The sequence below is a fragment of the Lynx canadensis genome, chromosome D1, assembly GCF_007474595.2.
Source record: "Lynx canadensis isolate LIC74 chromosome D1, mLynCan4.pri.v2, whole genome shotgun sequence".
In the NCBI taxonomy this organism is placed as follows: Eukaryota; Metazoa; Chordata; class Mammalia; order Carnivora; family Felidae; genus Lynx; species Lynx canadensis.
The window spans coordinates 58,136,211-58,152,858 of record NC_044312.2 but is presented as its reverse complement, the minus strand read 5'-3'; the positions used below and the strand labels follow the sequence as shown (position 1 = coordinate 58,152,858).

Below are 16,648 nucleotides of genomic sequence, written 5' to 3'. Positions count from 1 at the left end.
GATATACCCTGTGGACCAGGCATCATGGGGCAGTGGGTGAAGCCAGGAGGGAATTGTGGAGGTGGACAAAAAGCACAGTTCCCTTGATCCTATTTTTGTGGCTTCTTTCTGAACTAGCACGTCACACCACTTTCCTTCCCAAAGCTTCTTTGCTAGATTTTCTCTATTCCAGACCTTTATCCCAAATTGTAAGTTCCTCCATTAATATCCTTCAACTACCTTTTTATGACTGTTTTAACCAAACTGGTATTTTGTTGTTGTGTTTTGTTTTTTTGTTTTTTTAATTTATTTTTTTCCAAACTAGTATTTTTTTTTTAATTTTTTTAATGTCTATTTATTTTTGAGAGAGAGAGAGACAGAGTGCGTGCAGGGGAGGGGCAGAGAGAGAGGAAGGCACAGAATCCGAAACAGGTTCCAGGCTCTGAGCTGTCAGCACAGAGCCCGATGCAAGGCTCGAACCCACAAACTAGGAGATCATGACCTGAGCTGAAGTCAGAGGCTTAACCGACTGAGCCACCCAGGTGCCCCAAACTGGTATTTTTTTAATGTTAATGGCAAAGAAACTTATTTAAAACATTTTTTGTTTTTAATATTTATTTATTTTTGAGAGAGAGCGAGAGAAACAGAGCATGAGTGGGGGAGAGGCAGAAAGAGAGGGAGACACAGAATCCAAAGTAGGCTCCAGGCTCTGAGCTGTCAGCACGGAACCCCCGTGGGGCTCAAACTCATGACCCACGAGACCATGACCCGAGCCGAATTCGGATGCTTAATAACTGAGTTACCCTGGCACCCCACCAAACTGGTATTTCAAAACAATTTTTAAAAAATTATATATAGAACGTGGGGAAGGGGGGATAGAGGGAGAGGGGAAGAGAGACAGAATATCCTAAGCAGGCTCCATGTTCAGTGTGGAGCCTGATGTTGGGCTTGATCTCACGATCTTGACTCCGTGACCTAACCAACTAAGCCACCCAGGCGTCCCTAACCAAACTGTTACATTAATTGATGCCTCCTCCCTATCTTGTTCTTTCTAATTTTCTTTTATTCTTGACATGCTCCTCCCTGACTTGGAGTTTCCTTTCCCTTATATTCTGCCTAGCCCTATCTTTCTATCCTCTGTCTAGGTGTATAGGTGTAATCTTTCAAGGTTCTACTTAAATCCCACCCTCTCTAGGAAGCACTCCTACTCTGTGTGAATCCTTGATGTTTTATACCCCCCTCTTACTCCTAGAATTTCAGTTTAGTGCAATAATTATTTACTGAATAATTTGTAGACCCTGATCATTTCTGAACTCAAGGACTTTATAGTCCAATAGGGAGGTCAGACATATAAAGTGTATTATGGGCTCTTACAGAAGTGTATATATAAAGTGCAGAAGAAGAAGAGAATGTTTTTAACTCCATTCTACCATCTGCTTATGTTTATGTGTAGGATGTCTTATTTAGCCCTCATCACTGCAAAAACAGTGGTCTACTTAGGCAAATTTTCTAGGTTACTGAAGCTTAATTCTTTGCTATGTATTATATATATATATATATATATATATATATATATATCTACAGTACATATATATATATATGTACTGTAGATAAATACATCTGTGCATGTTGGTCTTTATCTTTCATTCTGAAAGAATTCCATTTCACAGTCCGTAAAACTGAATTTGAGATCACTCTAGTAGCTTTCTTACAAATGCCATATCACATCTCTAAATCTTTGTCCTAGGTTTTAGCTCTTGAGTGTACTCCCTCCCAAATTAGGTTCACTTAGGACAGTGCTCTTTCCACTTCACGTCACTTTAACACAAGTACCTTCTATTCTTCCATGAGCCAATTTCCTACCATAAGTACAAATGCCTGAATTGGGTCTTCAAGGAGAACAATGTTGAGTTCTTATTATTTTCTTGAGACATACTTCTTTTGTGCTATGTAGGGAAACCAACTTTGTATGGTAGCCTGACTTGTCAAGGAATTGGCCTCGATGGCATCCCAGAAGTTACAGCTTCAGAAGGATTTATTGTGAATGAAATAAATAAGGTAGGTTTTTATGTCTTCTAGATGACACCGAGTCCAAAACTGGGTAGTACCTATATATCTACTGTAAATATGTATACTGTTATTTGTATATCTGTGTTATCTTTACTTGTATAGTAATCACAGTTTTTACGCCTTTGAATGCCAAGAGTTTTTTTTTTCTTTTGTAGTTACATATACTTTTAGATACTTTTAGTTGCATATACTTATTCTTACTTCCCTTATATCAGCGCTATTCAGTAGGTAAAATAATGTAAACCCCATATGTAATTTAAAACTTTCTAGGAACCACATAAAAAAGGTAAAAAGAAACGGTTGAAATTAATTTTAATAATATATTTTATTTAACCCAGTAGATCTAAAATATTATTTCAACCTATAATTAATATTAAGAAATTGTTAATGAGATATTATACATTCCGTTTTTCTTACTGAGTTTTTGAGATCCTGTGTATATTTTACATTTACCACACATCTCAATTCAGACTCTAATTTTTTTATTGAAAATGCTTGATAAATGTATTTAGGTTCTATAAAATTTACAGGTGAGAACACAGATTCACATACCCAAGTAGTTCCAAATATACTTAAAAAGTTTTCCAAAAACTGAGTCAAGTATTAGTTTTTAAATTAAATTTTAAATAAAATAAAAATGCAGCTCTTCATTTGCACTGGCCATATTTCAAACGCTCAATAACCTCATGTGGTCAGTATCTACCATATTGGACAGCATAGCCTTTATCTGGCTGGGCCTTGATGAAGACCTACGTTAATAGTACTTAATAGTTTTTCTCATTGGTCTTTGAAGTGAGTAGATAGCCAAACTAAGTACAGTAAAACCTTGGATTGCAAGTAACCTTTTCTGTGAGTATTCTGCAAGATGATTAATCATTTCTGATAAATTTTAACTTGTTAAACGAGCAATGTCTTGCAATACGAGTAGAATATGACGCCCAATATCACATAATCACAACTGAGCCAATGGTTCTTAAAATTTGCCTTGATAAATGAATGCTTTGGATTAAAAGCATGTTTCTGTAATGAATTATGCTTGGGGTTTTACTGTATTGCAGAACCCAAGATCTGACTTTCCTTACTCATTCTGAGCTGTAGTCAGTATGCTCTGGTGGGTAACCTGATTCCCAAAGGGGAAACCAGCCTTTCTTTTTTTTCTCTTTTAATGTGTAATTAAATGGAGATGATATTCTACCTATAGGCTGGTTAATGGGGAGTGAGACTGCATATGAATGAAACTATAAAATATTACAAAAGTGAGTTTTTGTTTATCATAACAATCCCATGGTATTGATATTTTAAATTCCCATTTTGCATGTAAGCAAACAGATTGAGAGGTTAATTAACCCTAGTAGTAATCAAATCTAGTTAGACTGTATGCCAGAATTGAAACCAGTTCTATAAAGTTCCAAATATGAACACCAGCTTGCAAGCCTACATTTTTCCCAGGTGTTTTGCCAGCCACAGCGTCAGTTCTGATTTCCTTTCTTCCCTTCATACGTAGGCCCTGATACAATCCTTATCTCTTCCAACCTCATTGCTAATTTCTGCCAGTGTACCTGCTAGGTAAGACAGTAAGTGGTTATAGTTGAACATTCATTTGTTTCCTAATTGCCCTGAGTCACTTTGCGGTCAACTTTTGCAGTTGCTACATCGTTCTATTAAACAGTAGATTATGCTTAAATACATAATCCTGGAGTATAAAAAAGTTTGACTTTGAATTTTATCTTAGCATGGAATGCTCACACTCTTCCCCCAAACCTTGCCCTGAATTTTATGTTTTGATATCCTGCAGCTTTTCATTAAAATATTTTCATTAACAGCATGATTTTCTACTGCTGATATTGGAAGGTACTTAACATTTGTTTTCCTCCATAGTTTGTTTATGGATTAAAGGCTGAATTGCTTGATTGATAAGTGAGAGAATACTATTGATTGGTGAAATCTTTCATATAATTAGTCTCAAAGAAATGAAGTCTTCTGAGAGCAAACCCAGTTCTTAACAGATGCCTGAACACTGAGTTCATGGAGTTCCTTGAATCCTTGCTGATAGGAATGTTTAAACCAGGAGAGTTTAGCTGACGCTTTAATTTTGGATACAAGAGGCAATTCCAAATCCAAGTCTGCTCTCTTGCTGCCGTATGGGCTTTGTCATGCGGTTAGAAGCAAAAACTAATTTAATGAAAAACCTGCGGGCAACCACATATGGATATGCTGGCTAAGAAAGTGCTGTTTGTATAGGTAGATATTCTGATGGTGTTTTTAAAGGAGTAGAATACTTGTAATAGGAGTATTTTGATTTTTAGTGATGAGAATATTATAATTTTGAAACTTTTAAAAAAATATTTTATTTCTCATCCCTTCTATTTTAATTTTATGTTTTTACTTGAGAGAGAGAGAGAGGGTGCACAAGCAGGGGAGAGGGACAGAGAGAGAGAGAGAGAGAGAGAGAGCAAGAATCTTAAGCAGCCTCCACATCCAGCACAGAGTCTGATGCGGGGCTTGATCCCACAGCTCTGGGATCATGCCCTGAGCTGAAATCAAGAATTGGGCTTTCAACCGAATGAGCCCCCCAGGCACCCCTGAAACTCTTCTTTCTAATGAACTGTGAGGACCTGTGTTTGTTGTATATAGATTAACCTTAGAAAAAGGTTTGGAAAATCTTGATTTTTGAAGACATTTTCATTGTTCAGCAGAATTTCCAGAAACTTTGAAGTACTGCTGCAAAAGAGATAACAGGTTAGGAACCATTGGGTGAGTGTGGCTCCTCAGCTTCCCTGTAGGAGATACACACTTAGATGGTGGTGCTGGTATTCTGGCAGTTAGAATAAAGGGCTGTCCTATTTGCAAGAATCCTTGAAACGTTTACCAAGCCTTTTATACCTGTATACATGCTACCTTGAAATCTTAAATGGTTACAAAGGCTGCCTTTGCAAGTTATGTCACCTGAATCTAACATCTAGTTCTAGGTGCGGTTTCCCACTATGTCACCAGTTTTCTTGCTACAACAGCTGAAAGATATGTGGTAATGACTAAGCAAAAATACATGGGGAATTAATACAACTATGGGGCGATGAGCAGTCAGTGAACATGTGTAGTCAGTTTAAGTCCTAGGTAGGAATGAGCACTGAAGTCCTGACCAGGCATACACATTGTATAAGTATACCATAATTTGCTAATTTTCTCTGGTAACTATAGATATCAGTAGTCTAACATTTTATCTAAAAGGTCTTAAAGGCGGTAAGTTTACTTTTAGACTGATTGTTTAGGCCCTAGACTTGGAATCTGGTGCTGTTTCCTCCTGTTAATCCTGTTCCCCCCATTGCTAATTGAAAGTACTGGTATTAGATTTTCTCATAAAAATTAATGCTTTCATGTTTGTCATTTTTTTTTTAAAGTGTTTTTAAGTGTTTATTTATTTTGAGAGAGAAAGCACACACATGCCTGGGAGCAGGGGAGGGGCAGAGAGAGGGAGAGAGAGAATCCCCAGCAGGCTCTTATGCTGTCTTGTGTAGAGCCCCACGCGGGTATTGATCTCGTGAACCGTGAGATCATGACCTGAGCCAAAAGCAGGAGTCAGAAGCTTGAGTGACTGAGCCACCTAAACACCCCTCGTGTTTGTCATTTGTACTTACTGTTGGTTTGTCTTCTGTGGGAGTTTACTTCACCATAAAAAGATAATGGCATTGGGGCGCCTGGGTGGCGCAGTCGGTTGGGCGTCCGACTTCAGCCAGGTCACGATCTCGCGGTCCGTGGGTTCGAGCCCCGCGTCAGGCTCTGGGCTGATGGCTCAGAGCCTGGAGCCTGTTTCCGATTCTGTGTCTCCCTCTCTCTCTGACCCTCCCCCGTTCATGCTCTGTCTCTCTCTGTCCCAAAAATAAATAAAAACGTTGAAAAAAAAAATTAAAAAAAAAAAAGATAATGGCATCTAAGCAATACAAAATTACATTGCACCCCTTTGCATTATAAGGGCTGCTGATCTATAGGGGAGTGGTTGTGTCGTGAGCTGGGAGAGGGCGATAAGAGCAGGTACATTTAAAAGATGAAAATTTCCTATCATCCTGATGTTTTCTTTAAGAGGCTTTAATTTCACTGGAGTAACTTTATTGATGAATTTCATCTTTCCCTCTCTATTTAGAAAAGCATTCATATTTCTTGTCCGGAGGAAAACGCATCCTCGAAGTTTTTGGCACCATACACTACTTTTTCCAGAATTCATTCCAAGAGTGTAAGTATTTTGATAAAATGAGGAGGAAATAGGGGCGCCTGGGTGACTCAGTCGGTTAAGCGGCGGACTTCCGCTCAGGTCATGATCTCACGGTCCGTGAGTTTGAGCCCCACGTCGGGCTCTGTGCTGACAGCTCAGAGCCTGTTTCAGATTCTGTGTCTCCCTCTCTCTGACCCTCCCCCATTCATGCTCTGTCTCTCTCTGTCTCAAAAATAAATAAACGTTAAAAAAAAAATGTTAAAAAAAAATGAGAAAATATAATGGCATGTTATTTTTTCATTTTATCTGCTTGAGTGCTTATAGACATCCATAATTAATGTGCCTTTCATTTACTGTGCATTGTTAAGATAACACAGCTGAAGTGTGATGTTTGGCAAAACCGGTATTTGGGTCCACATAGAATATGTACATAAATCCACTCACTGTTAATCTTAGAGAAAGGAATTGTCTGAAGTTTATTTATATATGTTTTAGCAGAGCTGCTTAGTGGTTTTTGGGTAATGCTGGTAACTGTGTTTGTATAATTTGTCACTGCTCATATTTCTGTCTCATTGCCAACAAGGCAGGGACATTTTCTCAAAATTCCAAGTACAGCATATTGAGGGATAATTTTCAGAGGTTGTTGTGATAATGCTCTTTCTAACTACCATGGAAGCATAAATGAGAAATATGTGGATAAACTGATTATATTAAAACCTTCCATTTCTTATTTTAAAAATAGCTAGTTTTTACCCATATTATAAAACAAACATAGATTTAGTAATGAAAATTTAGGAAATGTAAAAAAGGTGAAAAATCACTCACATTCTACTACTTGAAGATAACTAATGTGAACTTTTGGTACAAAGCCTGTATTAATAATAATTTTAGTAGTAATAGCTAACATTTGCCTACTATGTGTCTGTACCATGCTAAGCTTTATGTATTATTTTACTTGATTCTCCCTGTCTTTAAATATTTTATCAAAATAGATTTTTACAGTATATGCTGTTTTATAACTTGCTTCATATTCCTTAATAATATGTACATCATTGTACATCACCTTTTTATATATTCTGTTAAGAACTGCATAGTATTCTGCTGTATGATTTTACCACAGTTTATTTTTTCCAATCTTACTGGACTTTCAGGTATCTTTGATTTCCTGATTTCATATTTTGATAGTATACTTAGAGCTAACCCTTTACTCACAAAGATAGGAAGAAATTAGAATACATTGGTAAAATAGACTTGTCGAGTCACAGGAAATGCAAATTATAAAGCTTTTGGTATGTTTTAACTGACTTCCACTTAACTAATTTATTGAGCTAACTGTTTCTCTGCATTTCCCATGTAAAACATACTGACTGATGCTTACAGCATATTCACGATTTATGAGCTCGTTCCTGAGATCTGCATATTGTTGACACTACTGGTTAAGTTGAATGCTTACCAAGGATCAGTTATAATTCCAGTTATATTGTTTCTGAAATTATGTTAATGAATTAAATGTGTCCAACCAATGTAATATAAGTGTGAAAACTTTGAAAACTAAGTTGATTGCATTGTAAACACTTGATAAAGGAGAGGATTTTTAAAAAACTGCTGTAATGATATGTGTAAGCAAAATAAATGCAAAATGTTAGGGAAAAGATTTTTTTTCTTTAAAATTTATTTATTTTGAGAGCAAGAGAGAAAGGGAGAGAGAGAGAGAGAGAGAGAGAGGAGAGACAGTGGATCCCAAGAAGTCTTCATTCTGTCAGCACAGAGCTCGACTCGGGGCTCGAACTCACAAACTGTGAGGTCATGACCTGAGCTGAGGTCGGATGCTTAACCCACTGAGCCACCCAGGCACCCTCTGTTTTTAGTTTTTTTTGAGGAACCTCCATACTGTTTTTCAGAGTGGCTGCACCACTTTTCGTCCCAGTCAGCGGTGCAAGAGGGTTGCCCTTTCTCCGCATCCTCTCCAGTACCTGTTGTTACTTGTGTTACAAATTTTAGCAATTCTGACAGGTGTGAGGTGGTATCTCATTGTGGTTTTGATTTGTATTTCCCTGATAATGAATGATGTTGAGGATAAGAGCTCTTATATTAAGGGTATTGACCCTTTGCCATATATTTTTCAGATAGTTGCTTCTTCTTATTGTTTATTTATGGTGTCTTTTGACATACAGATATTTAATATCTCTAGATAATAAAACCCAGCAACTTATTCCTTTATGGTAACACTTTTGGGGTCCTGCTTATGGTAGTCCATGATTTTTATATATTCACTTTGGGTGTAATGGTAAGCATAATGGGTAAGAGCACCAACTTTAGGGATAGACTCATTTGATTTGCTTCTTTGGCATTGAATGTTGGTTCTGCCACTTACTAACTGTGACCTTAGGCCAGGTACTTAACCTCTGTGTGCCACAGATGCTTTATTGTAAAATAGGGGTAAAAGTAATATCTCATAGGGGTGTTATGAGGATTGAAACAGTTAGAATTCGGTCTGAAACATAGTAAGCACGATATAAGTGTTAAATACAATTATATAGTATTTTCTTTGTATGTTTTATTTTTTTACATTTCAAACTTTATTTTTGTTATTTAATTTTTTTTTTTTTAAAGTAGGCTGCATGCCCAGCGTGGAGCTCGAACTCATGACCCTGAGATCAAGAGTTGCAGACTCTACCAATTGAGCCAGCCAGGTGCTCCTGTTACTTAGTTTAAAGTAGGGATCTAACTTAATTCTTTTTGAAGTGATTAGCATATCACAGCACTATAAAGTAATCCATCCTAGGGGCGCCTGGGTGGCGCAGTCGGTTAAGCGTCCGACTTCAGCCAGGTCACGATCTCGCGGTCCGTGAGTTCGAGCCCCGCGTCAGGCTCTGGGCTGATGGCTCGGAGCCTGGAGCCTGTTTCCGATTCTGTGTCTCCCTCTCTCTCTGCCCCTCCCCCGTTCATGCTCTGTCTCTCTCTGTCCCAAAAATAAATAAACGTTGGGGAAAAAAAAAAAAATAAATAAATAAATAAAGTAATCCATCCTTTATCTCACTCGCTTGAATTGTCATATTTATCCAATATTTAGAATTATCCAATTCATCTGGGTTTTTTTTGCCATAACTAAGAAATAGATCTTTAGCTTTAGACCCAGACCTACGTTTACATCCTGGCTCTGTTGTTTCACCTTGGCAATATTATTTAATCCCTTCTTAATCCCCAGATTTCTCAGCTGAAAAATACAAATAATACCTATCTTATAGATTTTTGAGCATACTAGATTTGGGTAGTGTCTGTTACATGTCTGGTACATAATAGCTATTCAGTAATGTTAGTTCCCTTTCCTCTTTAACAAAAGTTTGGAGAAAGGAGACAGTTGGTATGACCTATAATCGACTCATCAATGTTCTCTCACTTTGGAAGAACTGAGTAGTTCAGATTCAACTAGTTTTTATATCAGGGAACTAGGTCCCCAGAGATATGTAACACACATAAGGTAACAATATCCCTGTCCCTTCCAGGGACAGTATATTAACTGAGAAGATACAATAGAATATATCAAAGTTTCTCGATCATGGCACTATTGACATTTTGAGCTCAATAATTCTTTATTGTAGTGAGCTATTCCCCAAGTGTGACAAGTAAAAATGTTTCCAGACATCACCAAATGTGATGAGGTAATTTGCCCACAGTTGACCACTACAATATACAAACATAGTGCTGCAGACTTACTAAAGGAGGAAGTGATAAACTTTTTGGCAGAGTTGGGAGAACCTTTGAGAAGTAGGTAATTTTTTTTTCCTTTTCTCTAGCTTACGTTATTTTAAGAATACAGTGTATAATACATATAATATAAAACATTTGTAAAAAAATATATTTTTAATTAAATTAAATTTACTTTTTTTTTTTAAAGTAAGCTCTGTGTCCAATGTGGGGCTTGAACTCACAACTCTTTTTTTTTTTTTTTCAACGTTTATTATTTATTTTTGGGACAGAGAGAGACAGAGCATGAACGGGGGAGGGGCAGAGAGAGAGAGGGAGACACAGAATCGGAAACAGGCTCCAGGCTCTGAGCCATCAGCCCATAGCCCGACGCGGGGCTCGAACTCACGGACCGCGAGATCGTGACCTGGCTGAAGTCGGACGCTTAACCGACTGCGCCACCCAGGCGCCCCTTGAACTCACAACTCTTGAGATCAAGGGTCATGTGCTCTATTGACTCAGCCACCCAAGTGCTCCAAATTTACTTATTTTTATTTGAGTATAGTTGAAAGAAGGTCATTTAAAGAAATTATTAATTTTTCTATTTCTTATGCTATTTCTTATTATTTTTCTATTTCTTACTCTCCTTTTCTCTTATTTGAGTTCATCAGTAGGTAATTTATCCAATTATTAATCCCCTGCTATATTCCAGGTACTTCTCTGGGCACTGAGACTACAGCAGTGAATAAAACTGTGATGTAGAGCCTACCTTCTTGGGTGTAGAACTAGACATGATTTGCTAATGATGTGGGTGTGAGATGTGAGAGAAAACGAGGAGAAGGGATGTTTCCAAAAATTTCCAAAGAAGTGGGTAAATAGTGGTGCCATTTACTAATGAGGTCAAGTAGTTGTATTGGTGTGGAGCAGGGAGAAATGAGAGTTTTGTTCTGAACATGTTAAGTTTGAGGTGACCACTATAAAGCCAAAGGTGGACGGATGCCTAGCTGGCAGTTGGATAGACTACCTGAGTCAGGAAAGGGGTTGCGCTTTGTTGCTTTAGGGATTAATTCTATTTCAGAGAGTGAGTAGGAGAGTGTTTAAATGTCTTTGTTTCTTGGGCCCTGCAAATGAGGACTGTGGTTGCTCTTATGGATATAGGTCAGATGGCTTCACTTTCCTACCTAGTGTTGTTTAGGTACTTCATTCCTTTTTTTTTTTTTTTTTTAATGTTTATTTTCGAGAGAGAGAGACAGAGTGCAAGTGGGGGAAAGGCAGAGAAAGAGAGGGACATACAGAATTTGAAACAGGCTCCAGGCTCTGAGCTGTCAGCACAGAGCCTTAATGCAGGGGCTCGAACTCATCAACTGAGAGATCATGACCTGAGTCGAAGTCGGATGCTTAACCAAATGGGCCACCCAGGTGCCCCTGAGGTACTTCACTCTTATTACCACACTGCTGTTGGTGGTATTTGTTGAGTTGTTACTATGTAAGTAGTCTATGATTGTGTTAAGAAGGTGCTGGACACGGACGCCTGGCTGGCTCAGTTGGTAGAGCATGCGATTCTTTTTTTTTTTTTTTTTTTTTATTTTTTTTTTTCAACGTTTTATTTATTTTTTTTGGGACAGAGAGAGACAGAGCATGAACGGGGGAGGGGCAGAGAGAAAGGGAAACGCAGAATCGGAAACAGGCTCCAGGCTCTGAGCCATCAGCCCAGAGCCTGACGCGGGGCTCGAACTCACGGACCGGGAGATCGTGACCTGGCTGAAGTCGGACGCTTAACCGACTGCGCCACCCAGGCGCCCTCCAAGCATGCGATTCTTGATCTCAGGGAAGTAAGTTTGGAGCCCCACGTTGGGTGCAGAGATTACTTAAAAATAAAATCTTTCAGGGGCACCTGAGTGGTTCATTTGGTTGAGTGTCCAACTCTTGATTTTGGCTCAGGTCATGGTCTCATGGTTTGTGACTGAGCCCCATGTTGGGCTCTGCACTGACAGTGCGGACCCTATCTCTCACTTCCTTGCTTTCTGCACCCCCCCCCCACTGCGTGCGCACTCTCTCTCTCTCTCTCTCAAAATAAATAAATAAAAAGAGCACCTGGGTGGTTCAGTTAGTTAAGCATCTGACTTCGGCTCAGGTCATGATCTTATGGTTTGTGAGTTTGAGTCCCACATTGGGTGAGCTCAAGCCCCGCTTGAGGTGAACACGAACCCCACTTCAGGTAGGCCCTGCTTTTCTCTCTCTCTTTCTCTCTCCCTCTGTCTATCTCTCTTTGCCCCTCGTGGGATTCTCTCTTTCTCTCCCCCATCAGAAAAATAATAAATGTAAAAATTTTTTAATAAGTTATTTTTTAACAATATTGATTCCACTTATGTTAATTTTTTAATGTTTATTTACTTTTGAGAGAGAGAAGGAGAGAAAGAGAGAGCGAGCATGAGCGGGGAAAGGGCAGAGAGAGAGGGAGACAGAATCTGAAGCAGGTTTCAGGCTCTGAGTTGTCAGCACAGAGCCCAATGCGGAGCTCAAACTCATGGACTGCGAGGTCGTGAGCTGAGCTTGGCAGACACTCAACCGACTGAGCCACCTAGGTGCCCCTCAAAAAAAAAAAAAAAAAAAAAATAAATAAATAAATAAATAAATAAATAACGAACATTAAAAAATTAGAAAAAAGTTATAAAAATTTTTAAAAAATCTTTCAAGGAAATAAAAAAAAGAAAGAAAGTGCTGGACATTGTTCTGACACTTACAGAGCTTGTCGTGTAGCTGGGGAGCCAGATATGGAGTTGAAAGAAGTTAACTGGCAATACCAGTAGTTGGGCTTAAGGCCCAAGATTAAGGTGGTAGCAGTGGTCTTGGAGAAGAAAGATAGATCTGGGAGATAGTTCTCCTGCACTAGAATGTGAAGGCAGGGCTGTCCGATTTACCTCTGTGTTGCTATTACCAGCAATAGGAAACTAGGAGCAGAATGGGATTATTATGAAGATCAAATAGTATAATGTATTTGAAAATGTTTTATAAATGATAAAACATGATATAAAGGTTAATTGTTGTCATAATCCTTAAAATTAAAGGATCCACAATTAAGTTAACAGTACTTTTATTCCAAGGAACCAAAGTAAAGAAAAGGGCACCTGGGTGGCTCAGTCAGTTAAACATCCAGCTCTTGATTTTGGCTCAATTCATGGTCTTGTGGTCATGTGATTGAGCCCCATTAGACTCCACACTGAGCATGGAGACTGCCTGAGATTCTCTCTCCCTCTCTCTCTGCCCCTCCCCCACTTGCACATATGCTCAAAGTCTCTCTCTCAAAACATGAAGAAAAAGTCTTAGATTGTGTTAGAGTTGATAGATGTATCCCTTCAGTTCTTGCCAGATTTACTCATTATGGCTCAAATGGCATAGAAAAAAGTAAAATGGAAGGTTGGATAATTTAAAGCCCAAGTCCCTATTTTCTCCTTAATAATTTAGGTCACATGGGAATCACTGTTGCCGGGAATATATCTGGGATTATATATCTTAGTCCTACATTTCTGGAATGTTTGCACCTGGGTGTTTTTTAATAAAAAGGGTATGTATGTATACATGTGTATGGTCATTGCTTATGCATGAAGTCATTGTTAATGTTGAAACTGCATAAGTGAATCAGAATTTTTTGTTACTTATTCTGAAATAGACATATACACACAATTAGGATTTTACAGAGAGAATGTAAAATAGTAAATTGGAAGCATCTTTGCTTTTCCTTGAATCCTTCTGGTACATTTTAGTTGACTTTATTTTGTGTAAATAGGTTCCTAAGAATTAGGTATCTTCATTCTAAAATAGCACAAGATGAAAATAATGGAAATGGTATGGGGATAGGAAAAACTGTTTAAAAAGCTGAAGCAGGAGACTATATAGATGATTAGAAGAACATCTTTTTGTTTTGAGAAATAAAAGGTATTGGCACTAGCCTTGTTAAGAGACAGGTGATGTCCTTTGTGCTGGGAAGTGTAGGCTTGAAGAAGTCTTGGGGGAATGTGAAACAGGGAAATCTTTAACATATTTCAAGAGAATAAGAGCATTTCATTATTTATAACACCAGTTGTTTTGTTTTTTGAATAGATAACGTGCCTGGACATTTCCAGTGGAGGCGGCCTTGGTGTGTCTTCTAGTGCTGATGGGAGCATGAAGATCTGGCAGGCTTCCAATGGCGAGCTCAGAGTAAAGGCTTTGAATGTGCTTTTTGGGTCTCATGCCTGAAGGGTGGTCTGAGAAACCTTAGACTGGGTCATGGGTGGAAGAGTGGCACATTCTAAATTTGTAGGACCACTGCACTTCAGTTGACCTTTGTTCTCCCATATGTTAATCTCGGAACCATCCTCAATCTTGGTGATTTTCCAGAACAAATTGGGGCTGGAACAGTGGAGGAGCCACTGTGAATGTCTAAATGGGTGGTCCCTTGGTATGAACTTCCTTCAGTGATCAGTTTCTAAGACAAAGTAACTAGACTATTATTACTAATTATATGGCTGAGCCCCTCTAACCCATACAGAGGATTTTAAGAAGAGGTAAGAGTCCTCAAGCCTCCATGTATGTAGAAGTAGACTTAAAGATGGCTGTGAGAACCTCGGACTTCAAATCCACAACATCTGTAGCCAGAGCTACAGGAAAGGGAGTCAGCAGCTCTTAGAACACTACCTGGTATACAAATGAACTAAAGAGTTCCTTTTCGACCCCCGTAATTCTAAAACCCAGCATGTAGGTATAGCAGGTAGATATTTCATTAAAGGGACCGAGGATATAAGAGGTAAGAGAAAATCAGGGGATGGACAAGAGAACTAGCATGGAATTTTCTTTTGTTTTTCCAGAGAGTATTGGAAGGACATGTGTCTGATGTGAATTGTTGCAGGTTTTTCCCATCAGGCCTTGTGGTTCTGAGTGGGGGAATGGATGCCCAGTTGAAGATCTGGTCAGCTGAAGATGCTAGCTGTGTGGTGACCTTCAAAGGTCACAAAGGAGGTATGAAGGGTAATTTCTCCAAAAGGCTTCTCTAATGATCCCCGGAGACGAATCACCAAAGGTAGAAACAGAAGCTAGTTATCTACAGAAACACAAATAATTCCTCCAACTGGCCATTTAAATGAGCTGTTTCCTCAAGGATTAGACATTACTTTGACACTGAGTCTTGTTATTACTAACTGCCTTACACAGATAGTTGTTTTCCACAATAGACAAGTGAAAAAAAATCCTCCCCAGGAGGTCATCAGCTTGTGTGCTGGGAGAGACAGAGATGTGTGCCAACATTTTCTCATTAATCCTTTGGCTGAGGTGATAATAAAAGCTGGGTGGCAATGGCTGCATCACTAGACAACAAAGATAGAGCGTGGTACTTGTCAGGTCCCATGGATTTAAGTCACAGTTCAGATACTAAAAATGGATTAGCCATACAGCCAGTTGATATCAGGTTATAGAGACAGAATGAGAACATTTTCCCCTTGTAACTGGTTAGTTTGTTGGAAAAAATGATAATTTAGAAATGTTTTATCCTTAATCAGAATGTTAAAAAGCTTCATGGGATCAAGCCCCACATCTGGCTCTGTGCTGACAGGGCAGAACCTGCTTGGGATTCTCTCTCTCCCTGTCTCTGTATACCCTTCCCCTCCTCTCTCTCTCTCTCTCTCTCTCTCTCAAAATAAACATTTTTTTTTTTAAAGCAGAGGTAAGATTTGTGTATGGTTTTTTGTTTTATTTTCGTTTTGAGAGTGATGGGAGTGGGTACAGAGAGAGATGGAGGGAGGGAGGGGGGGGGAGAGAGAGAGAGAGAGAGAGAGAGAGAGAGAGAGAGAGAGAGAATCTTAAGCAGGCTTCACACTGAGGGTTCAGTCTCACAACCATGAGATTGTGCATGATTTGAGCCCAAATCAAAAGTCAGTCGCTCAACTGACTGAGCTACCAAGGTGCCCCCATCTTTCAGTCTTCTTATACTTTCTGTCTTATGTCCAGGTTTTTTTCATTTACAAGGGGAACGACCTGAGGGAGATGGGGCTACTCTATCTTGTCCAGACTGGAAGTCACATCTTTTTGTAAAATGGGGAGATTAATCCTTTCAATTAGTTCTCAATGGAAGCAGCAAGACCGTGATTTCCAAACTGAACTAAGATGTCTTCTTAATTTTTATTTAAAACACATGTTTTAAAACCAAAATTGAAGCTTCAAAACCACTGTTCTAGGACACTACACTAAGAATTAATCCAAACCTTTTTCCATGTCTGTCTCTAAGGGCTAGTCTTTGAACCACTGGGAAGCAGGGACTCTTATTTATTTCTGTTTTGTAGCACTTGAACTTGCCCAGCATGTAGTACGTATCCAGTGTGTGTTTGTGAAGGCGTGGAGTCATTATGCAGATCCATCTTCTCTGCCCTGTAATTCCTTTTCTACCCACTCCATCAGAGGGTCATTTTTTTTTTTTTTTTTTTCTTGCCAGGTATTCTGGATACAGCCATTGTTGATCGGGGCAGGAATGTGGTGTCTGGTTCTCGAGACGGAACAGCACGACTTTGGGATTGTGGGCGCTCAGCCTGCCTGGGAGTCATTGCAGACTGTGGTTCTTCCATCAATGGAGTGGCTGTGGGTGCTGCTGACAACTCCATAAATCTTGGCTCCCCTGAGCAGATGCCCAGTAAGTTGATAATGATATGTTGAACTTATTTTGTTACCTTAGGCACC

At 39.0% G+C, this 16,648-nt stretch overlaps 1 protein-coding gene across 1 annotated transcript in view; it reads left to right on the top strand.

The window, feature by feature from the left end:
- The window catches only part of PAAF1 (proteasomal ATPase associated factor 1), a 36,018-nt gene that overhangs the window by 6,635 nt on the left and 12,735 nt on the right, over positions 1-16,648 (top strand). Inside the window, exons 3-7 of the mRNA XM_030331150.1 lie at positions 1,934-2,037; positions 6,188-6,277; positions 14,045-14,143; positions 14,791-14,941; positions 16,407-16,601. Coding sequence (XP_030187010.1) covers positions 1,934-2,037; positions 6,188-6,277; positions 14,045-14,143; positions 14,791-14,941; positions 16,407-16,601 — 639 coding nt within the window. The remainder of the gene's footprint in view (positions 1-1,933; positions 2,038-6,187; positions 6,278-14,044; positions 14,144-14,790; positions 14,942-16,406; positions 16,602-16,648) is intronic.